Source organism: Canis lupus, chromosome 21 (assembly GCF_003254725.2).
Source record: "Canis lupus dingo isolate Sandy chromosome 21, ASM325472v2, whole genome shotgun sequence".
Classification (NCBI taxonomy): domain Eukaryota; kingdom Metazoa; phylum Chordata; class Mammalia; order Carnivora; family Canidae; genus Canis; species Canis lupus.
The window spans coordinates 25,161,424-25,184,455 of NC_064263.1; the positions used below are offsets into that span (position 1 = coordinate 25,161,424).

General features: G+C 49.9%; 1 protein-coding gene across 9 annotated transcripts in view; it reads right to left on the reverse strand.

The window, feature by feature from the left end:
* Positions 1-22,447, reverse strand: part of P2RY6 (pyrimidinergic receptor P2Y6) — a 37,308-nt gene extending 14,861 nt beyond the window's left edge. Inside the window, exons 1-3 of one of the 9 annotated variants that reach the window (XM_035703849.2) lie at positions 12,379-12,437; positions 3,788-3,831; positions 3,479-3,579 (exon numbers count right to left, since the gene is read on the reverse strand). Coding sequence is in view for 5 of the 9 variants with exons in the window: in XM_025459100.3 (XP_025314885.1) it covers positions 3,788-3,824 (37 nt within the window). In the remaining 4 variants the exon portion in view is untranslated. Of the gene's footprint in view, positions 1-3,478; positions 3,580-3,787; positions 3,832-12,378; positions 12,471-22,159 lie in introns of those variants that run through there. The other 8 variants (XM_025459100.3, XM_025459096.2, XM_035703848.2 and 5 more) reach the window with 8 other exon arrangements.
* Between the last annotated feature and the right edge of the window lie 585 nt (positions 22,448-23,032).

Sequence of the window (23,032 nt, forward strand, 5' to 3'; positions counted from 1 at the left end):
TGAGTCCCGCAGTTTCTGCCTGTCCTGGAGTGGTCCCTCTCTCATCTCTTCCAAGCCTTTGTCCTATCTTTCTTGTCAGCCCTCCCTCAACCCCAGCAGCCCTCAACTCCTTCTTCAGAGCAGAGTGCCCTTTTGGAGGGGCCTCCTTCAACGTCCTGGCCACCTAAATAAACTCGAATCTGTTCGTGGTCTCTCATTCCTCCTGGGCCCCAGGCAGTCTCCTGCAGTGCTGATCCCTCCCTCTGCCCAGTCCTTCTCCTCAGCCCACAACTCCCCATCCTCCAGTGCCTCCAGCTGTGCTTCTTCCTTCACAGTCTGGCTTGTCCAGGAGTCCTCTGCCTCCTATCCTCCCTCTCTGCCCTCATTTCTCACACTCCTACAGTCTTCCCAGGGCCGAGCACATTAGGGAACCTTTGGGCCGGCTCTGGGAAGAGGGATGGGCACCCTATGTTTCTAGGTGAGGCTGGCTTCAGTGACCATCTGAGCTCTATCCCAAGGAAATCTCAGAAGTGATCTTGACATAACAGGGCTTGGGAAAAAACAGGCCACTGTGAGGTCACTTGGGTTTGACATCCCCCACACCCGAGGATGGTACAGGGCTAGGGGAGGGGAACTGTCTCTGAGGCTTCCAGGAATGGGCCCAGGCTCTTCTGGGAATTTGGAGTGGGGCCCAGGCTGGGCAGTAGCACCTCCAGAACATGTGTTTAGGTGGCAGCTAGGGATTCTAGAGGGGGTAGATGAGGGGACTGACACTCTGACATCCCTCATGACATGTGTTTGAGAAAGCATCACAAAATAGTAAGGGCTGTTGATCACAGAGCGGGGGGGGGGGTGGGGGGGTGGGCAAAAGCTTCCCCAAGCTACCCCCAGCCTCACCCCAATTATAGGAAATATGAGGATTCATTCTAGAACAGGTCTCTGCTCAGAGCTCCCTGGAAAACCCAGAGTTCTTCAAACCCTGTTAATGGGGTTTCTCCCATGTGGTCCCATACACTCCCCCCGACCAATCCCCCACCCAAGGTCTGTTAGAGCCAACCACCTGCTCCTGGCATCTGTACCCCTCTGCCACACATCGCTATTCCATCTGCAGAACTTGGCACCTCTCAGGCCTGGTTTCTGTGCTGGCTCCAGAGCTCATAGCAGTGATTTTATCTCTTTGAGCCTCAGGGTCCTTAATTATGAAATAGAGATAATTATACCCACCTCAGAGTACTATTGGGGTTCAAATGAAGTAATGGATCTGAAACACCTAGCCCAGTATCTAAAGCAAGTAGGTATTCACTCCATGGGGTTTCTATTACCACTCACAATTTTATCATAGTCCAGCTGAGAAACGGCCTCACTTATAGCCTTTGCTTATTTACTCATTCATTCATTCATTCATTCACTCTTGATATTTATTTGCAGGAAGCCTTACAAAAGATAGGAACTTCAATGGGCTCTGGCCCCTGTCTTTGAGGAGCTCCAGCTGGTGGAAAAGACAGATGAGGGGTCTTCATCTAATACAGGAAGACAGGCCCCTATCCCTGCCTGGGGTATCAAGGAAGGATCCCTGGAGAAGGTGATTCTTTGGTGGAATGTGGACAGGAAAGGGGAGAGTGTTCTTAGCAGAGAGGCCTTCTGGAGATATGAGGTCATAGGGTAACTGCAAGTGTTTGAGTTTGCTTGAGGGGAGGCTGAGAGATCACCAGAGCCAGGTCCCAACAGGCCTCAAATGCCAGGCTACAAATTTGGCCTCTGTATTGTGGGTGCCAACCAAGGAGCCCTCGATGGTGTGTAACGCAGGGTAGAGGTGTGACCAAATTTGAGATTAGGAGGTCCCTTGTGCTGTTGAATGGAGGATAGGATTGGATATGGTGAGAGTCCAGGTCAGAGACAGTAGGGTCCTGGTTCCGGGGCTGGCATAGCAAGCCAAATCAGAGTCCTTGAATGCCAGGCTCACAGCAGCCTTTCAACTCTCTTCCACACACCTCTTCACAAGCCCTGACAACCAGAGTGCTAAAAAGACAGATTGGGGTGGGGTGAAGGTTCTCAGAGATGCCCTGGTCTGGTCTTATCCTAGGGTCACAGCCAGGAATCTGAGGCCCAGAGCACGCAAGAGGATGGCCTATAGCCCTGAAGTGAGTCCATGCGGAGCCTTCTGCCCCTGTACCCTGTTCCCAAAGCTGCTGTTTCAGTCTGACTCTCCTCTCCTGGGTACGTGAAGAGTCCAGATGATAACTTGCTCCAACTGTCAGGCCCATGTAGACCCTCTTCTTTCCATATGGGGAGAGAAAACTTAGAGCTTCTTGGGTTCTCTCTTCCACTTTACACCCATTTTGCAGCTGATGAAACTGAGGCCCAGAGAAGAGAGGCATTTGGTTCCTGCAATAAACATGGCTCTCTGGGCCTTGAGTGTGTGTCAGGCGTGGGAGATGGGATACCTGGGTCCTAGTCCTGGCCCTGTCAGTGGGCACCTGGATTCATGATTCTTTTTTTTTTTTTTTTTTGGATTCATGATTCTTGAGGAGACTCAGCTGGTGAGGGCTGGAGCTCCTACAGCACAAGAGTCTGGCCCTGCCCTGGTCCTTGTGCCCAGCACTGTTCCCTGGGGGCACTCCCCCTTCCATACCAGCCTGTGTTTCTGCAAGGCACAGCTGAGGAGGACAAAACAGGAAGAAATCATATGCCATCTGCTCCAGGGAACTGTGGCCTGGGCTGGTCCCACCCTGCCCAAGGGAGTCAGATGATCTCATCAGCACTGCTCAGCCAGGCCCCACTCCTGTGCCCAGCCCCACCAGCTTTCCCAGGGTGGGCTGGGTGAAGAGGCCCAGTTCTGGTCCCTGGAGCTTATAGATATGATGAAGCCTCCTCAGTGTCTGGGCTTGTGCTTGACTTGGACCCCACCCAGGGAAGGTCATGGGCTTGGGGGAGTATATGGGACTACATGGGAGATACGGTTACTATTTAAAGTAGTCAGTGCCAGGTGCCTGCCATCCTTCAGTCTCACCCACAGAGACCAGTGGGGCAGGGCATGCCCATTGCCACTTCCCTAGTGGGAAGTCTGAGGTCTTACTTGAAATCAACCACCAAGCCCTGTTTGTGTTCCATCCTTACATCTGTCAAACTGTCCCTTTGTCTCATCCTGTGGTCCCCACCTCAACCTAGACCATATCTACCCGCTGCTCTGTCTTCCATATCCTCAGCCAGAGGGATCTTGGCTCAGCAAAAATCTGACCTCACCACTCCCCTGCCTAAGAATTTTATGGTTCCTCAGGGCCTGACGATTAAGGCAAACCAGGGCCTCGCTGACATCTCTGTTCTTAGCACTTGCCCTTGGCCCTTACATGCAACCTCCGGGGCCCAGAGCTACTTTCAGTTTGAGACCTTTGTTCCTCACTCAGTACTCTTTCTGCCACCCCTGGATTGCCTTCTCTTCACATCGGCTGCTGGCAGACTTATTCTGTGAGCTCACAGACAGAGAAGATCCAGTTCTTACCCTCAGGAGCTCAGTGGAGATGAGGCACCTGAAGCCCCATAATCTGAGGCAGCCATCGGTGCTCTGGAGTCCTGCGGGAGTCCCGGCAGGGAGGGATGGTTCTGCAGACAAGGAAGGCTCAGTGGAGGAGGCAGCAATGAAATGGCCAAGTGTACATGGAGGCAAAGGCATTTCAGGCAGAAATGGGCTGAGACTCGGTGAGGCATGTTGAGGGATGCTGAACATAGTTGGAGCTGCTGGTGTATCAGCAAATGCAGTTGGAAAAGAGGCAAACTAATACTACTATTGATAAAATTATTGAACACTTACTGTGTGCCAGATGTACCATACTCCATTCAATCCTCATAATGGCCCTGTGAGATAAGATTGGTATTACCTCCATTTAGTACCTCGAGTGGGGAAACCAAGCCACAGAGACATTAGCTGACTTACCCAATGTAGCACAAGTAGAAAGAACAGCTACTGGACTAGGAGCCGGGAAGTCTGGCTACAGAGGCACATATTCTAAGCTCCTACTATATACATTAGGGCTTGATTAGGGAGGTTCTCAAGTGCCAAGGAAATCCAGCCCCTCCATTCTCCACCCAACCTGCCTGGGACCCAGCTTGCTGGGGTTCACCCTCCCACCAGTCACAGGGCTTCCTCCAGGGAATGAAGTCTGCAGGGAGCAACTAAAAGGATTTCTTCTACTTCTCTCGGTGCTCCCCATGGGAAGCCTGAGGTGAGGGATGTCCTTTCCGAGACCTCTTCTAGGGAAGAATGATTGCCTGTCAAGCATCTCTTGCTATGGGGAGCTCCTTCTCCCATTGCATGGAAATTTTGTCCACTCCAAGTGGGCACCTGACCCAGAGCTGATCGTTAAAGCATCCACACAGACCCCTGTTTAGGGGAAACCAATCAAAGTTTGCTCCATGAGGGATCCCTGGGTGGCGCAGCGGTTTAGCGCCTGCCTTTGGCCCAGGGCGCGATCCTGGAGACCCGGGATCGGATCCCACGTCGGGCTCCCGGTGCATGGAGCCTGCTTCTCCCTCTGCCTATGTTTCTGCCTCTCTCTCTCTCTCTCTGTGACTATCATAAATAAAAAAAAATTTTTAAAAAAGTTTGCTCCGTGAATTTTGATGGAACCAGTATGAAAGGTTCTCTCCCCTTTTCTGTAGGAATATTAGTTGTGAGGGCCATGGAAGCCTAGTGCTTCTAGGAAGAACTTGCAGGAGAACGTAGGAAGCAAGTAGAAAGGATACAAAATGCTGATGGCATCATTGTAGCTGCTAGCTTTCACCAGACCTGATCTAGGTCTACCTTCAATTTTTTCTTTACAGTAACTAAAATCTTTCTTGCCTACATCAGTTACGTTTGTCACTTGCAATCAAAGCAGCCCTGACCAATATGATGTCAAAAGTACAGGCAATAACAAAAAAAAAAAAAAAAAAAAACCCAGATAAATTGGATTTCATCAAAATTTAAAACTTTAGTGCATCAACGGGTACTATCAACAGGGTGAAAAGGCAACCCTGGAGATTGGGAGAGATTTCCAAATCATATATCTGATAAAAGATTAATATCCACATTACACAAAGAACTGCCACAACTCAACAACATAAAACCAAACAACCTAATTCAAAAAATGTCAAAAGACTTGAATAGAAATTTCTCCTTGGAAGACATACAGATGGCCAATAGGCTCAAGAAAAAAATGTTAAACATGACTCATCATTAGGGAGATTCAAGTCAAAACCATAATGAGATACCACCTCACACTCATTATTAGGATGGCTATTAAAAAAAAAAAAAAACAGGAAATAACAAGTACTGGTGAGGACGTGGAGATGCTAGAACCCTCCTGCATTGCTGATGGGAATGTAAAATGGTACAGCTGCTTTGAGAAACAGTTTGGCAGTTTCTCAACAACAAACGAACAAACTCATAGAACTCAAACTCCTAGAACGGCCATAAGATCCAGCAATTTCACATCAAGCTAAAAATAATTGAAACTTATTTTTAAATAGACTCAAAAGGATAGGTATACACCAATGTTCACAGTAGCATTATTCAAAATAGCCAAAAGGGGGATCCCTGGGTGGCGCAGCGGTTTGGCGCCTGCCTTTGGCCCGGGGCATGATCCTGGGGATCCGGGATCGAGTCCCATGTCAGGCTCCCGGTTCATGAAGCCTGCTTCTCCCTCTGCCTGTGTCTCTGCCTCTCTGTGTGTGTGTGTGTGACTATCATAAATAAAAATTAAAAAAAATAAAATAAAAAAAAAACAAAAAACAAAATAGCCAAAAGGTAGAAACAACCGAAATGTCCATCAACAGAAGAATGAATGAACAGTGGTCTATACATACAATAGAACACTATTCAGCCTTAAAAAAGAAGGAAATTCTGACATGTTATAACATGGGTGAACCTTGAAAACATTATGCTAAGTGAACTGAACCAGATACAAAGGACAAATCCTATATAATTCCATCTATGTGAGGAACTTAAAATGGTCAAATTTATAGAGACAGAAAGAAGAATACTGGGTACTTGGGGCTGGAGAGAGAGAAATAGGGAATTATTTAGTGGGTACAGTGTTTCAGATTGGGATGACAAAAAGTTCTGGAAATGGATGGTAGTTATGGGTTACACACAATGTACTTAATGCCACTAAATTGTGCATTCAAAAAGGTTAAAATGGTAATTTTTATATGTAGTATAAGAAATATATTTTTGAGGGGCACCTGGGTGGCCCAGCCGGTTAAGCAGCTGACTCTTGGTTTTGGCTCAGGTATGATCTCAGGGTTGTGGGATCGAGCCTCAGGTCTGGCTCTGCCCTCAGTGGGGAGTTTGCTTAAGATTCTCTCTCTCCGGGATCCCTGGGTGGCGCAGCGGTTTGGCGCCTGCCTTTGGCCCAGGGCGCGATCCTGGAGACCCGGGATCGAATCCCATGTCGGGCTCCCGGTGCATGGAGCCTGCTTCTCCCTCTGCCTGTGTCTCTGCCTCTCTCTCTCTCTCTCTCACTGTGTGCCTATCATGAATAAATAAAAAAAATTAAAAAAAAAAAAAAGATTCTGTCTCTCCCTCTTCACTTCCCCCGACTCATACTCTCTCTAAAATAAATAAATCTTTAAAAAATATATGTATATATTGTCTTTGTCCCTGATTCCTGACACAGAGCTCCTAAATTCTGTGGAATTTCCTGCATGATAGGAGCATCTTTTGTTCTAATAAGTTGACTCTTGGCAGGCCCCTGAATGATTTCAGGATGGGGGCTGGTTGCCAGAAAGAACAAATCTTGATTAGAAACTTAGAACTTTCAGCCCTGCTCTCCAATCTCCAGGGAAAGGAAAGGGGCTGGGGATTGGGTCAGTTGCCAATGGCCAGTGATTTATGCAATCATGCCTATACAATGATGTCTCCATAAAAAACCCAAAATGGCAGGGTTTGGAGAGCTGCCAGGTTGGTGAACACATCAGAGTGCTGGGAAGATGGTGCCCCTTCCCTTATACCTTGCCCTATGCATCTCTTCCATTTGGTTGTTCCTGTATCCTTTATAATAATCTATAGGGGGCTCCTGGGTGGCTCAGTGGGTTAAGCATCTGCCTTTGGCTCAGGTCATGACCCCAGAGTCCTGGGATTGAGCCTCGTGTTAGGTTTCTTGCTCAGCAGGGAGTCTGCTTCTCCCTCTGTCCCTCCTCTGATCATGTTTTCTCTCTTTCTCTCTCTCAAATAAATAAAATCATAAAAATTAATAATAATAATAATAATAATCTGGTATTAGTTCAATGAAGTGCTTTCTTGAGTTCTGTGAGCCATTCAAGCAAATTATCAAACCTGAGATGAGGGTTGAAGGAAGCCAGTCAGTCAGAAGCAGAAGTCTAGGACTTGTGACTGGCATCTGAATGGGGGTCGGGGCAGTCTTGTCCTGTGGGACGGAGCCCTTGACCTATGAGGTCTGTGCTACACTTCAGAGTTGGTGTCAGAGCTGGCTGACGTCAGGAGGGAAAAACCCTACACATTTGGTGATGCCTTCCTCTGGGCCAAAGGTCAGGCAGGCTGACTGCCCATTATAAAAGATTCTAGTTGCTTCAGGTCCAGGCTCCTCTCTTGGAATGCAACCCACCATGTGTGCAGGTGTTATCTGGCCTCATGTCCTATTGCCTTGTGGGAACTGGGGCTTGATGAACCAGTCCTAATACTCACATTCTCCCTGCTTCTGTTCCTTCATTTCCCACCAGAAGAACCAAAGTTCTTCATCCCCAACAAAGTTCTTCATCCAGGTGTCTTCTACCAGCATCCATGAAAATGCAGTAGGCTAACCTGTCGGCTTGGATGTATGGTAAAATCACAGGCCATTCACAGTTCTGGATACTACTTGCATCAGAACCTCAGGTGGGAGATGTAGGAAATTTGTGTTTCGATAATTTATTATGATAGTCAGCCAACTCAGGCTTGTAGGAATCTCGCCCAAGAGTGAAGCCCTGGAAGAGTTGGCTTTCCTCAGGAGCTGGCACTTTCTTTCTCTGGGAGGTTGCTTCTGCCTCTTTGTTCCAGCTGCCAGGAAGCTCATGGTCGAATTTCCCTGTGTTTCCACCTTAGCATCCACATTAGTCTCAACCTTCAGTGGATCCTGTATGTTTCTGCTTCTGTTTTCTAAATAATTAATATGTAATTCACCTACCATAAAATTCACACTTTCAAAGTGTATAATTCAGGGGCTTTTAGCATATTCACAAGATTGTGCAAAAGAAATCTTGTACCATTAGCACTTCTCATTCCTCTCTCCTTCCATCTTGTGGAAATTACTTACAAACTTCCAGTATTTATGGGTTTGCCCATTCTGGATACTTCATGTAAATGGAATCATATAATATGTGCCGTTTTGTTTCTGGCTTATTTCACTTAGCAAAATGTCTAAGATTCATACATGCTGTAGCATGGATCAGAATTTCATTTTTACAGGTGAATAATATTCCATCGGAGGGTACCGTGTTTTGTTTCTCCATTCATCAGTTGACGAACATTTTGGGTTGTTTCCCCTTTTTGGCTATTAGGGATGACACAGCTATGAACATTTGTGTATAAGTTTTTGTGTGGATATATGTTTTCAATTTTCTTGGGTATATACCTAGGAGAGGAATTGTTGGGTCCTATAGTAATGCTACATTGAAATTTTTGAGAAGTCATCGAACTATTTTCCAAAGTGGCTGTACCATTTCACATTCCCAGCAGCAATGTATGAGAGTTCCAATTTCCCCACTCTCCCCCCAACATTTGCTATTGTCTGCCCCATTATAGCCACCCTAATGGGTATAAAGTGGTATTATATTATGATTTTGATTTGTATTTTCCTAATTACTCCTTTTTCATGTTGTCATTCACATTTTACCATCTTATTTTATGTATTTCTGATCTGAAGCCTGACAACTTTTATGGAACAAGTACCCCACGGAATAGGAGAGTCATGGGTTTCAAGGCTAGACTTTCCTGGGTCAGACTCCTCCCTTTGCTTCTATTATCTATGCGACTCTCCCAGTCTCAGGTTCCTCACTTATTAAACATAAGTTACAGTATTCGCCTTTCATGGTTGTAGTTACTGTATGTAAAGATACTTCTATAATAAAGCTGTGGTGTAGGCCTGGCACAAAGTAAGTCCTCAGTGAATCTCACTAAGGCTGGGAGACGACAGGGAGGTTTCCGGCTTTGTCAGGAGACCCAGGTTGGGGGCTGTTGGATTTATTCCAGCAACTTTTTATAACAGAGGCATTTCCGGCTACCTCACACATCAGCTTTTCCAAATCTCTGTTTCCCCTTTGTGATATGAGAAATGAGACTGTGCCCCATAATGTCAAATGTTGGCAAATCTGAAGTGTTCATCCTTACATCTTATAAATTTTGTCTCTTACATCAACCATCAGAATAGCTGCTGCCTAAAGAAGTATCTCCTCCTAGGGTGAGGAGGGGAGTGATTTAAAACTTCCTAAGAACTTACAGTAATGCTATGTGCATTATCTTGTTTACCACTCCATGAGTTGGTCAGGTATGCTCTATCACCCCAGTTTACAAGTAGGGAAACTGAAATTCCAAGAAGTTAGATAGCTTGTCTGAGATCACACAGCCAGCAAATGCTGGTGCCTAGATTCAAACCCAGCTGGGGGAATGCCTGGGGGGCTCAGCAGTTGAGCCTCTGCCTTCAGCTTAGGACGTGATCCCGGATTTCTGGGATTGAGTCCCACATCGGGCTCCCTGCATGGAGCCTGCTTCTTCCTCTGCCTGTGTCTCTGCCTCTCTCTCTCTCTCTCTGTATCTCTCATAAATAAATAAATAAAATCTTAAAAAAAAAAACAAAACCCAGCTGGGATTTCAACATCTGATTTCTTTTTCCTGTACAGAGTGTTCCCCCAACCTCTGCTCCTTAATAGGAGATGCTCAGGAAACTTTGCTGACCTGAATGGCTGGTTCTCAACCCACCAGCTTGACAGAGACTACGTCATCCCTTTAAGCTGAGATCTGACTCCTAGACACCACAGGTCAGCTCACTCCTGAGGCCACAGAATAGTCCTCACTCTGTCCCAGGTTCCCCAAACAAGTACTGCCCTGGGAGTCAGGATGCCAGGCTCTGCCCCCAACTATAGATTTAACCCACCCAGGCCTCAGCACCTGTCCCAAGTTGGCTAAGTGGAAAGTTGTATCTACTCATTCCTGGGTCCCTGGCATCCAGCACAGGTGCCACAGACCTAGCCTAGGCCATCTCCATAGACCTACAGCTGCATCTTGCACGGGCCTGCCCTTTCATGGGAGTTGTTAATGACATGGCCAGCCCTAGTGCTGGGGGAACAGAAGGATATCTCCATTTGCCCAAGCTGTGGCTCTGGCCCTTTACCAGACATGCCAACAGTCAGAGAGGAAGAGCTGGGCCAGCAGTACCACCTCAGACTGAAATAGAAACCCATTTCAGAGAAAAATGCGGAAATGGCCCCAGGACCAGAGGGGTGGGGTGGAGTGTCATTGGGGAGAACCTTGTAGACACAGCTTCCTGAGAGTCTTGTCTGGCCTCTGCTACAGTGAGCACCAGTCGCCAGACCCTGCCAACTCATCCCTCCTCTGGGGAGGACAAATTCTAATCCCAGGTCCCACACTTTAACCTCTCTGAACCTCAGCCTCCTCAACTACAAAATGCAGTAACAATAATCTTGGTTGTATTCGTTGGCTCAATCTAAGTGCTTTGGGGCACTCAGCACACAGTAGGTGCTCAATAAATGGCAGCCATTGTTATTATCACTTCACCTGCTCTTTCAGCTCAATACTGACCAAGCAATTCATTCGTTCTTTCATTCATTTATTCATCCAGACAACCAGCCAGCACATGCCCGCTAGGTGAGTCACAAGAGTTAAGAATAACGTCTCTAGAGTTAGGCAGGGGTTGAGACTCCAGAAATGCCACTAGTTGGCTGGATAACTCTGGTAAAGCCACTTCCCCTCACTAGCACTTCATTTCCTACTGGTAAAACTGGAATAGTAAGAGGACCTCTGGAGGGTGCCACATGGTGTTTAGAGTCAATGGGATAATGATATGACAGCAGCCAGCATAGAGTCATGGAAGGAAAAGTGGGTGGCTGGTCAGCCACCACAGAGGAGCCAGGCAAGGTCCCAGCTCTGCAGACCAGGCCATGCTGGGAACGCCAGGCAGCCAGGCCTCTAGAGACAGCCACAGGATGAGGTGAGGGAGGGCAGGAGGGAAGAAGAGTCACCAGGCTCAGAGATAATTGCTAGGTTTCTGGACCATGGCCTGCCCCCTTTTGGGTAAACTCAGAAACAGTGAGGAAACACACACAAAACAAGATTTTAAGAAATTTAGAGGAGACAAATACCTAGCCAAGCAGGGAGCCTTGGGCAGCGTGGAGTTACCCCACCCAGCCAGGCCAGGGGAACATGTACATGCACACACATTGCACACATGTGCACACACACTCACAAGCTGCACATTCTCACTTGTGCGTACATACCCAGGGGCTTGCACATACATCACATCTACCCTCAGAGGCACAGCACTTTAGAGTTTGCAAAGAGCCTTCTCATTTATCATATCATTTGAGGTGGATGGGTGGAGAGATTGTCCGTGAATTGCGAACCTTTCCGGAGCAGGCAAGATAGATGAATCCCAAGCATCTTCAGGACGCATCCAGGGCCCATCCCAGGGCTGTGCTGCCTCAGTTCCTATCTCCACCCACCCACCCTAACCCCACCCCTGAGGTGTCAGCAGGAGTTGAACAACAGCAGAAACCTCAGGAAAGTTTTAACCCCGCTTCCTTCCCCAGATTTACTCATTCACCCCACTTCACCCTCCTTCAGCAGTTCACTTGGACTCAAGAACTCACTTTCCCCACCAGTCACAAGGGGTCAGCTCTAGGCTGTCTTGAGACTTAGCTGGGATAGGAGAGGCAAGAGTTTCCCAAGGGCCTTCTCTGTGTACTCCCATCTGGCCACCTAATCCTTCTTAGCCTCTCCCACCATAAGCTCCCAGAGCCCAGCTCCTCCCTGGAGGATCCTCACTAGCATAGAACATCTAACAGTTTTCAAATACTCAGGAGGAGATTGTGTTATCCCCATTTTATAGAGTGAACATTGAGGCCCAGAGAGGGAACTTGTCCTGTGCTACTTAAGACTCCAAACCAGACCTATGATGTGGCTCCCAATTTTGTCTTTACTATTCCACCCCTCCACTGACGCCCTGCTCAGTCCCTATGTCCCCATCTCCTCTGCCCTGTGCAGCTGCAGGCTCTAGGTGCAACCAAGACAAGGAAGGGAGGAGGACCCCAAAGTCTTCTCCCACCCCACTCCAGCCTGTGATGAGCCACAGTGGACTGTGCACAAGGCCTTGAGAGGAGGTAGGGGCTCAGGTACTGACACAGAACACTCACCCAGGGGTTAGTGAGTTCCACGTTGGTCCATGAAGTGCTGGAGCAAATTCTGACTCCCAGACCAATCCCTCTAGCTAGTCAGTTCCTATGCCACGAATTGTCACGTGCGTGTTTCACAGAAGTCGCAGGAGGTAGCAAGAAACCAAGAAATCAAGGAGGGGAAGTAACTTGCTACAGCACAAAGCTGGCAAGAGGCAGGGCTGGGGCTCAAATCCCAAGAACATTTGAGCTCATTCAACTACTACCCAGTTGTGAGTGGTCACTTCATCCTCTAGGTGTGCTGACCTGCGGAGTGGGTATCACTCACTTAGCCTGAGGGCTGTTGGGATGAACACCTGAGACAGAGCATTTAAGGACCAGGCTTGGCATAGGGAGGCACCTGCCAGTAACCATTTTCTCCCCCTCCTTTCCACCCCACCTCTCAGCCCTGTCCTGGCCTTTCTCAGAAAGATCTGGAGAGAGTCCTGGCCCTGCTTCTTGATGCCACCAGGAACAATGGACCTGGTTTTCTTAACAGTGCTTGGAAGATCCATTAAAAGAAGCCGAGACCCTGAAGTTAATAGCTCTGGTGTCTACAGCTCTGATTCCAGCTCTGACCTGCTCCCGCTAAGGGCCAAGGATGGCTCCTCAGATTGAGGGTGATTTGGGGGAAAAACTGAGCCTAGGCCACCATTCTCTTCAACAGCTCTAATCCATCTTCGAGCTTGGGCTTGATGAGTGGCTGTGATAGTTCCTCCCCCTCCCTAAGATTGGTCCCCTTCCTTCCTTCCTTCCTTCCTTTCTTCCTTCCTTCCTTCCTTCCTTCCTTCCTTCCTTCCTTCCTTCCTTCCTTCCTTTCTTTCTTTCCTTCTTTCTTTCTTCTTTCTTTCTTTTTAAAGAATTTATTTATTTATTCATGAGAGACACAGAGAGAGAGAGAGGCAGAGGGAGAAGCAGGCTCCATGCAGGGAGCCCGATGTGGGACTTGACCCCCGGGTCTCCAGGATCATGCCCTGGGCCGAAGGCAGGCGCCCAACCGCTGAGCCACCCAGGCACGTCCCTCTTTCTTTTCTTTCTTTCTTTCTTTTTCTTTTTCTTCTTTCTTTCTGTTTTTTACAAGTACTTATTGGGCACCTACTCTGTGCAGGTAATGTCCAAGGCACTTGAGAACACAAAACAAAGCCCTTGCCCTTGTATTACTTGTATTCTAGCAGAGAGACTAGTATATTTTAGTTAACGAGTTTAGTAAATACATAGCAGGTCAGGTAGTATGCTATAGAGGAACATAAGGAAGGGTAAAGGGCAAAGAACCATGTGGTTGCAATCTCAGCCAAGCTGGACAGGCACCATCTGGAGTTGCCCGGTCCTCTTCTCACATCACCACCCCCTGCCCAGTCCAGAGGAGACCCCAAACCCCAAGTCCCCATTCTGTGCCAGGCCCTGCCTCAGGGGATCTTAAAAGCAGGCCAGGGCTCTGGGGCACAGGCCTTAGTTCAGGGCCACCAGGTCTCTGGCATGGAGCATCTACTCACAACCATGGGGAAGCCTTCTGAAGGCTCCAAATTTTCCACTCAAGTCTAGTATCCCATTGTTGAGAGGGCATGAGGCCCAGAGATATGAAGGCACTAGCCTGGATCACACAACAAGGTGAAGGTATCCTTGTTCTCTCTCCTGCCTTCTCCTCTGGCATGTCCACAAGGGTGGACTCAGGGCTGAGCCTCACGGCAGAGCGCCGACTTATGAGGGGCTGTCTATGCCCTCAGCCAACTCCTGGTAAAGGAGTATGAGGTGCTCCTCCACTGGGCCCACCTGGTAGTCGCAGCCTGCCCCATCCTCCCAGCTTGAACAGGCCACAATCTTGTTCTCCAAGCCCCATGAGGCTGAAACCACTTCTCCCCAGTGCAAGCTCAGGAGACTAGGGTTTTGGTTAACTCTCCCTCATCCTGCTGTGGGACTTCAGGCAGGTCCTTTGTGGGCCTCGGTTTCTTAAGCTGTCACATGGAGGAAATGAAGGCACCTATATCTCGGGGCTGTCATAATGAACAAGCAAGACCCTGTCAAGAAGGCAGTTGGGCAGCCCCGGTGGCGCCGCGGTTTAGCGCCGCCTTCAGCCCAGGGTGTGATCCTGGAGACCTGGGTTCAAGCCCCACGTCGGGCTCTCTGCATGGAGCCTGCTTCTCCCTCTGCCTATGTCTCTGCCTCTCTCTCTCCCTGTGTCTTTCATGAATAAATAAATAAAATCTTAAAAAAAAAAAAAGAGGGCAGTTTGCAAACTTTTAGGTGCTACCCATGTGACAGGAGATGTTATATCCTTACCATCCTTGCTTGTTTGAAAAATAGCCCCCTCATGCTTGGGGGACCCTGAGACAGCCCCCAGAGCAGGCCCTTGGTGCTTGATGGGAACTAAGTAGAAATTCAGAGAAGATAAAACCACCTCTGTTCCCAACCAGCAGGCCAACAGCTGACAGGAAAAGCCTCTCCTGTGTCCTTGTGGTAAGAAGATGAGGAGGGAGACATGGAAAGGGACAAGGCTAGGAGGTCCAGGAAAACGAATTCTGGGAGGAGAAGGTGAAGGCTTGAGGTAGTTAGAAGGGTCACCCATCCCCTACCTCAGGTCCCCCGGGGGAAGAGGATGTAACTAGATGAACGTCAGGTACACGCATGTCTGCAAAGGAGGGGTGTCAGCCATGTGTGGGTCTGACCTGAAAGATGTACATGTACTCACATGTACATGCACGTGCACCTGTGTGTATGTGGCACATGTGTGTGTCCACATGAGCAGTCCTGGAGTGTGTACGTTTGTTCCATGCATGTTTGCCTATGCCTGTGTCTCTGCATGTGATGCACACATGTGCCCACTCCTGTGAACTTCCAGTTCATAGGCTTCATTTTCCCAGGCTTGACAATCTTTGCCACAATCCCGGGCAGGCCCAGATACCACAGGAGATTTGTGGGGTTCCTGGTCACTGCAGGCTCTCGATTTTCCCCCAGGAACAAAAGCAGTTACACAAGAGGAGGAGGAAGGCTTAGAGGATTAACTCAGGCTCAGGCCCTCCCAGCTTAGCTCTGGGTGTAGGCTCTTCATGTTGGGTGTGTGCCCAAGGCCAAAGCCCCAGCTCTTGGGTCCTCGGACCCTCTGCTGCATGTGGGCACTGACCTCTCCACAGTCACCCTCCTGCCCTCAACCACTAACAGGAACCCCTCAGTCTCTGTACAATAGCCAAGCTCTTTACATTTTACATCCCCCTCCCCACCATGTCCTCATTGTAAGGTGTTGGCCACAAACTGGCCAAGCTGACCTTAGAACCCTGCCTCCAGGGTCCCCTCCCCAGGCAGCCACTGCCAGCCAGGTCTCAAGGTCCCCCTTCCTCAGCCTGGGCTGGGCTCACAGTACAGCTGCAGCTACTCCACTGGGAAAGTCTCCCGTCTTCCTGAATCTGGGTTTCTCCAGCTGTCAGATAAAGCCATTTCTGCCCACATGAGTCAACCACAGAGAAGGCCTGTGATGAGCCACTGGCCAGCAGGAGCAGTGTCCTGCACATCCCAGGCACCCAAGGCTACTGCTCACTGGCTCCTTGCTGCTCCCCGGAGCCAAGAGGAATCCTCAGTTCTCTGAAACAGGAGACCACCTGGCCCCAGGCTAAGGGGGTAGACCTGGTCCCTCTGGGGTCACCAAGGGACCTGACCCCTACTTGAGGCTTGTAGGCAGCATGCCTGGTGGTCTCCTCAGACAGGGGGAAGCTAGACCCTCTTGCTGCACCTCAGCTTTCCTTCTCTGCAACCTGGGCACCTCATTCTATCCAGAGCCTGGGGTCTGCTGTTTCCCATGATAGGGAAGTACAGAGGAGCCACAGAGAACTGGCAGAGGAGGAAGGAGCATGTGCCAGTGAGTGCAATCCCTCTTTGTTACACACCCGCACACCCAGGCCCTACACATCCCCATACAACCCACACAGGTCCACACACATGCATATGCCCAGGCACCTGTCACACTCTGGGGCACACCATCCCCATCATGCACACATGCACCCACATAAATGTGCACTTACATACAGCCTTGCATAGGGCTACTGATCAGCTCCACAGCCAGTTTCATACAAAGATCTTTCAGAACCAGGAAAGAGGCAGAGGGGGAAGAGCTGAGTCCTTGGGTGCCCAGGCCCTTCTTTGGCTTCCTCCCAGAGAGGCCAAGGGGTCCCCAAGGAGACACAAGATGGTTTGTCTGGCCCATCCCCTTCAGCCATCCCACACAAGCCCTGCCTAGAATGCTCAGAGGAGCAAGCAAAGGTCCTCTCAGGAGTGTGGTCCTCAACCTGCCCAGCCCTGTTTGTCACCAGCCTGTGTGTTACCAGCTCAAGAGGCCTTAGACAGACTAATCACTCTGAATATGGGAGCTTAAAGGGGAAAATGTGGGAAGAGGAGTTCTAACAGGGACAGGACCATTCCTAGGTAGAGAGAGCCCAGTCACCTCCCTGGAGCCCCCACTTCACTAGATTTTTGAGTCATTCATCATTCAATCTATATTTATTGAGCTCTTCTGAGTGTCAGTGACCTAGTGGTGAAGAAGAGCATCTCAGTCCTTGTCTCAGACTTGGAGTCTAGCTTCCTCAGAACTTCAGGATGGTGTGGGTTGGTACCAGTCCCAGGCTCCTCCACTGCGCTCTGGGTCTCCTCCAAGGTTTCCAGCCATAGCCTGACCCAAGTCCTCACGGCACAGACTGAAGTGTGAACTTTACTCAGGAGCATTGGCATCATCTGAGAGTGTGTTAGAAATGCACCCTAAGGCCTGACCTTAACCTACTGAATCAGATCCTAAGAGATCCAGGCATACATTGACATTTGAGAAACGCTGATATAGAACATTCTATACAGATCCAGTCCCTCTTCCTGATGGCCTTTCCAAGATGGCAAAGGCCAATTCGGGTAACAACTGTGCAGGCAAACACACAATGCTTATAACATCTCGTTCGATCCTCATACACCCCTATAAGGTACACACCATTACCATCCCTGTATTACAGATGGGGAATTGAGGGACTGAGTGGTTGGGTAACTTGCTCAAAATTCATATAGCTAGTAGTAGTAGAGCCAGGATTTGAACACAATGCTTTGGATTGTGAATCCACTACACCAGCGTCTCCATGTCTGGGTAAGAGTCAGTGTGGTAAGATAAGCAATAAACAAAAAAGTGAAAACCTCAAGGAGCCAGTGGACCTCTTCCTAAGAATCTAGGAAATATCAGATTTTACTTATGATTTGTTTTAGAATTTACAACTCTGTCCTTACAGGGCTAGAGACAGCACAGACAATAGCCACTTGGGCCAAATGATCCTATTAGAGGCAGGGCAGAAAAAATGGTAGAGAAATCTAGATGAAGATGGTGGCTGAGCTTCCTGGAAGCCAAAATAAAAAGGGAGGGAAGCATGGGGTTGGCAGTGGGAGGCTGTGAGGATTCCTGAGCTGAGCCAAAGTCACAGGGTTGGAGACAAGGGGACCATTGGAGAGATATTTGGGAGACAGGTGCAGTGGGGCTTGATCACCAAATGGAGGAAGAAGCCCAGAATGTATCTGACACCTTTGCCCCTGCTAGGGTGGCTGGAGGACAGAGAGCACACAGATAAGGACTGGGCACAGTACCTCACACAGTAGGCGCTGGTATGAGTATGCTATCTGTCCCCTCTTCATTCATGCTAATACTGCCCAGATGTGGGCCACTCCCGTCCTCACGCTGCTTCACACAGCCTGGCCTCTGCTCTTCCCAGCCTCTGGGAGGCTCCTGCTCCCCACCCAGCCTCCAGAACTGCTGCACCGGAAACTACAGTTCCTTCCTTCAATCATCAGCTTGGGGGTGGAGGGGTGGTCATGGGGAAATAATCACAGAGAGCATTGTGAATCAGCAGGCTGAGGGCTGGGCTGGAAGTGGAAACGCTCTAGGACAAGGGGTGACACGAGGGGAGTCCCCCCAACCCCACCCAGTCTCATAACTCTCAGCCAATCCCGGGTTCTTCCAAAGGACCAGCCCCCCAGTTCTTTGAGTTCTGAGACCAGTTTCTCACATGTGTGCTGAGGCTGAGCATGGAGGAGGGAAGAGAGATCACAGTCATGGTGCCTTGTGCTGTATTTTCATAACTCTTCATCTGATCATTCATTTATTCATTCTCTCCCCACCCATTCGGCTACTGTTTATAGTCTGGCCCAGGGATTCCCGGGAGGCCACAATGGTGCTGCTGTCGTCAGTGGTAGCAGAGAGGTCAGGGAGTTTTAGTCCTGTGGGCCAGTTTGCCAAGTCTGCCAGAGGACCAAAGTGAGTTCTGGAGAGGGAAAGTGACTTGTGCAAAGTCATACCACTGACACTAGCACTGGCCTTCAGCCCTCCAATCCCCAGTCCATGCTGAGTTCGAACACAGCTGTGCATTAATGGTGCTGATGATGGGAACACCAAAAGAGTCTTCTCTATAACCTAAGCTACTTAGAGAGTCTCAGACATAGTGAGGTTTGCCTTTGGAATCTCCTCAGTCCCATTTCTTTTCCTCTCCCTTCATCCTCTTTGTGGCTCCTCCAGGAACCCAGTGATCCCACAATTCCCTCCTACCAAGGGGAATGATGACAACCTCTGATCCAAAGCACTCTCTCCTGGGCCACCCCCTTCCCTGAAAGCCATGAGTTCCAAGTACCTCCATTGTTCTGTTGAGGAAGGGCCTCGGGGTTCACTGTCACTCATCCCAGGGAGCATGTGGCCATTTTACCAGGGACCTTCTCTAACCCCAGAAGAGCAGCTCCAATGTTTGTGGTTGGCTATAGAGGGAGATTTCCTGGGGCTTCTCAAACAATTCTGCAGAAGTGACCACTGGTACATTTTCTCTGGTAGTTTATAAGCTTTCAAATGTCAGGCTGCCAGAGCCAGGGTCAGAAGCCTTGAACATTTAAGTTCGAATCAGGGAGTGTTACAGCTGGGGCACAGGAAGTTAGAACGTAGATTATAGACTTTAAGAATATGTGAGTTGAGGGACTCCTGGGTGGCTGAGTGGTTGAGCGTCTGCCTTTGGCTCAGGACATAGTCCCAAGGCCCTGGGATAGAGTCCCACATCGGGCTCCCTGCAGGGAGCGTGCTTCTCCCCCACCTATGTCTCTGTCTCTGTCTCTGTCTCTCTCTCTCTGCTTCTTGTGAATAAATAAATAAAATCTTAAAAAAAAAAAAAAGGAATGTGTGATTTGGGATTATAGATTCTTGGAGCAAGGGCTATAGAATCACGAATGATTATAGCTGGAATTGTGGATTAAAAGAAATCTGACAGCTGAGAAGAGACAGCTGGCCTTGCCCCCGAGCCAGTCAGGGCCCGGCCAGGTCTCCTACTACCCAGCAAGGTTCTGTCCTCCAGGCCTCCTGGAGCAGCACACAGGGTCACTGCAGCCCGAGCACTCTCTGCTTGGGGACAGTGAGGACACTGGTCTGCGTCTGCTCTGTCCCGAGCCTCACTGCCAGCCCATCACAGCACCCCGCCACCACAGTGGATATATTTAGGTGCCCTCCCAAATATGTTTCCACAGCTCCCAACACTGCCTTCTATGTCCCTTCCTCCTCTGAGGCCTCCAGGCACCTTCTCTAAACTGCCCCAATGAAGTCATCAGGAACAAGGGCTCTAGCTCCACCAATGCAAACATTCCCCTCCCCAAAACAGAGCCCCGCTTCAGGGGTCTCCTGGGTCAGCTCACCATGGAGCTCAGGCCCATCTGCTCTAACGCTGACCTCACTGCCTCCCCCAAGCCCCCAGGGCCTGCCTGGGGCCAGGAACCAAACATCCCTGATCTTGCCCTTCTTGACTTTCCTCATTCCAGGCAAAGGGTACCCTTGCCCCTGCCAGTCCCCAAACACACACACACACACACACACACACACACAAGGCCAGCATTTTACTGTTCCTCTAGTGTCTGTCAGGAGAGAGGCGCCACCATCCAAGACCCGTGGCCACCCCTGCACTTTACCCCAGCCTCCCTTCCACACTCCATCCCAGGCCTTGCCAGAAACTTGGCATCCTCCCCTTTCAGACTGTATCTTCCCAGGAAAACAGAGTCATTGAGAATAAACTGTGATGGAGATTGGGGACAGGAATGGATCTCCTAGACACACTTAAATGGAAGGCTCTCAGATTCCCACCTGCCCAGCTCATGAGAAATCGTTGTTCCTGTGGGAATCAAGGTTCCTGAGGCAGGCAGGGACCCCTTTTATGTAGGGGCTCCATCACAGCCATCATAGTTTTATCAGCAGCACTTAGTTTTATCGCCAACAATTAAGGGATTTTATGTACTGGAGATTGTGCCAGCATTTTATATCCTTATATCCCCTGACCCTATGAGGCAAATATATAAATGTCTCCATTCCATAAAGGAAGAAACTAAGGTCCAGAGAGGTTTTGACCTAAGTCCTACATGTAGAAAGTGCCAGAGCTGGGATTTAACCAAGCCTGGATAACACAACCACCTCAATAGTCCCAGCTGGTAGCCTGCTATGAGAACCCCCTTCCCTGTGGTCCCCAGGGGGCCTGCAGACTCTTCCAGCCCAGCCAGTGGAGAAAACATCAGAATCTCACTAATGGTCAGGGCTCTTCCCCAGGAGCTCATCTCTCCTGCTGCTGGACTCGAAATAACCAACAGACCCCACTATAGTCCCCTCCGAGGGGACTATACCCCCACATCACTGTGACCCCTTCCTTCACATTCAGTACCCACAGTGACACATGACTCCAGTTGCCCACAACGCAACAGTGCTGCACACATACAACCACACCAACCACATTGCCACACTCCCCCAGGATGTGTAAAGCCCTGCCATCGCAGTTTGGAGGACAGACAAGGGATTCCTACTCTACAGGTGCCAGAGGACTCCCACCATAGGATAAACCCTGTTGAGCCTTGAGTCAATTCACTTATCAGTACAATATTTTTACATTAAACCAAATGCAGAGAGCAGCCGGGGTGGCTCAGTGGTTTAGCGGCGCCTTCAGCCCAGGCCTGATCCTGCAGACCCGAGATCGAGTCCCACATCGGGCTCCCTGCGTGGAGCCTGCTTCTCCCTCTGCCTGTGTCTCTACCTCTCTTTCTCTCTCTGTGTGTCTCTCATGAATAAATAAATAAAATCTTTTAAAAAGGAAATAAAACAAATGCAGAAATATTACAGAGAGGAATGCAAAATCCACATGAATTCTAAAGATTAAAAAAATTAGACTTCAAAAAAGCTCTGTGTGTGTGTGTGTGCGCACGATTGTGTGCGTGTGTGTGTGTGTGTGAGAGAGCGTGAGACTGTTTATACTTCCTCCACCCAGATCCGGGGTGAACTTTCATTCTTCCAAGCCTATAGGGGTGCTGGGTAGAAAAGTAAGAACCACCCTAGGGTCATGGAAAATAGTCTGTGGGTGGAAACGGCAACACAGAGGCTTCTCACCTTCCATCACCCGGCTCAGCACACCACACAGGACCACGGATGTGGCACGCGCAGATTATACATCTCAAAACAGGCGCAACACACACTTACGCACCCTCGTGCTGTGGCTCCTGCCACACAGTGTGCACACACCAAGGGCAACACGGAACCCCTGGGTTACTCTGGCACAGTCACCCAGAGCTGTAGATAGGTACCACACACACCTCTTGCGTGTGGCCACACCCCACAATCCATTGGTTACACTATACACACCCCCCCTCAGACTAATGCATACAGCTTAGCACACACACATTGCCCATATTTCATACTAATGTCTTACACACCGTCAACATCACACACACACACTCAGCCCTGGGAACCCACCTGGGCAGCGCTGCGAGCCCGGAGCGGGCGGGCCCCCTTCACCGCGCCCCGGCCTCCCCCTGCGCCTGGATCCCGCGCCCCGCACAGCCCTCACCTGGGCCACGCGGCCCCGGCAGCCCCAGGCGGGGAACGTCGCTCGCTCCGGCGCTGAGAGGAGAACCCGCAGCCCTCCCGCTCTGGCGTTAGGAGGCGAACCCGCAAACCGAGGGGCAGCGTGGCGGCCGGGCTCCTGGCCGAGCGCCCCCCGCCTCCCGCGTGCCTCCAGCCGGAGCGCGAGCGGGGGCGGGGCGGGGCGGGGCGGGCAGGACGCACCCCCTGGAGTCCCGCCCAGCCTGGACCGGCCGGTCGCCGCCCCTTGGGGGACCCGGGAGTGCTGATAAGAGTCTGGAAGAGGCCGCAGGCGGCGGGGGCGGCGCTCTGGCTGAAGGATCGGGACTCCTGGACTCCAGTCTAGGTCCCGGCACCCCTACCCTTCCCTGGCCTCAGTTTCCCTCTTTGTACTGGAGACAGTGGGAAGTGATGATTCCTGAGGTCTTCTGGGCTCTGACATTCTACAGTTCTGAGCGGTGGCACAGAGGGAGGAATAAGAAGTGTTACTTCTTGAGTACCTACCTATTATGTGCCAGGCACCGTGCTAGGTATTTTAATACATTACCTCATTTAATCACCTTAGCAATTCCAGAGACGTTCTTTTTTTTTTTTAATGGAATTTATTTATTTATTTATTTATTTATTTATTTTTTATTCATGAGAGAGAGAGGGGGACACAGGCAGAGGGAGAGGCAGGCTCCATGCACCGGGAGCCTGATGCGGGACTCAATCCCGGGACTCCAGGATCCTGCCCTGGGCCAAAGGCAGGCGCTAAACCACTGA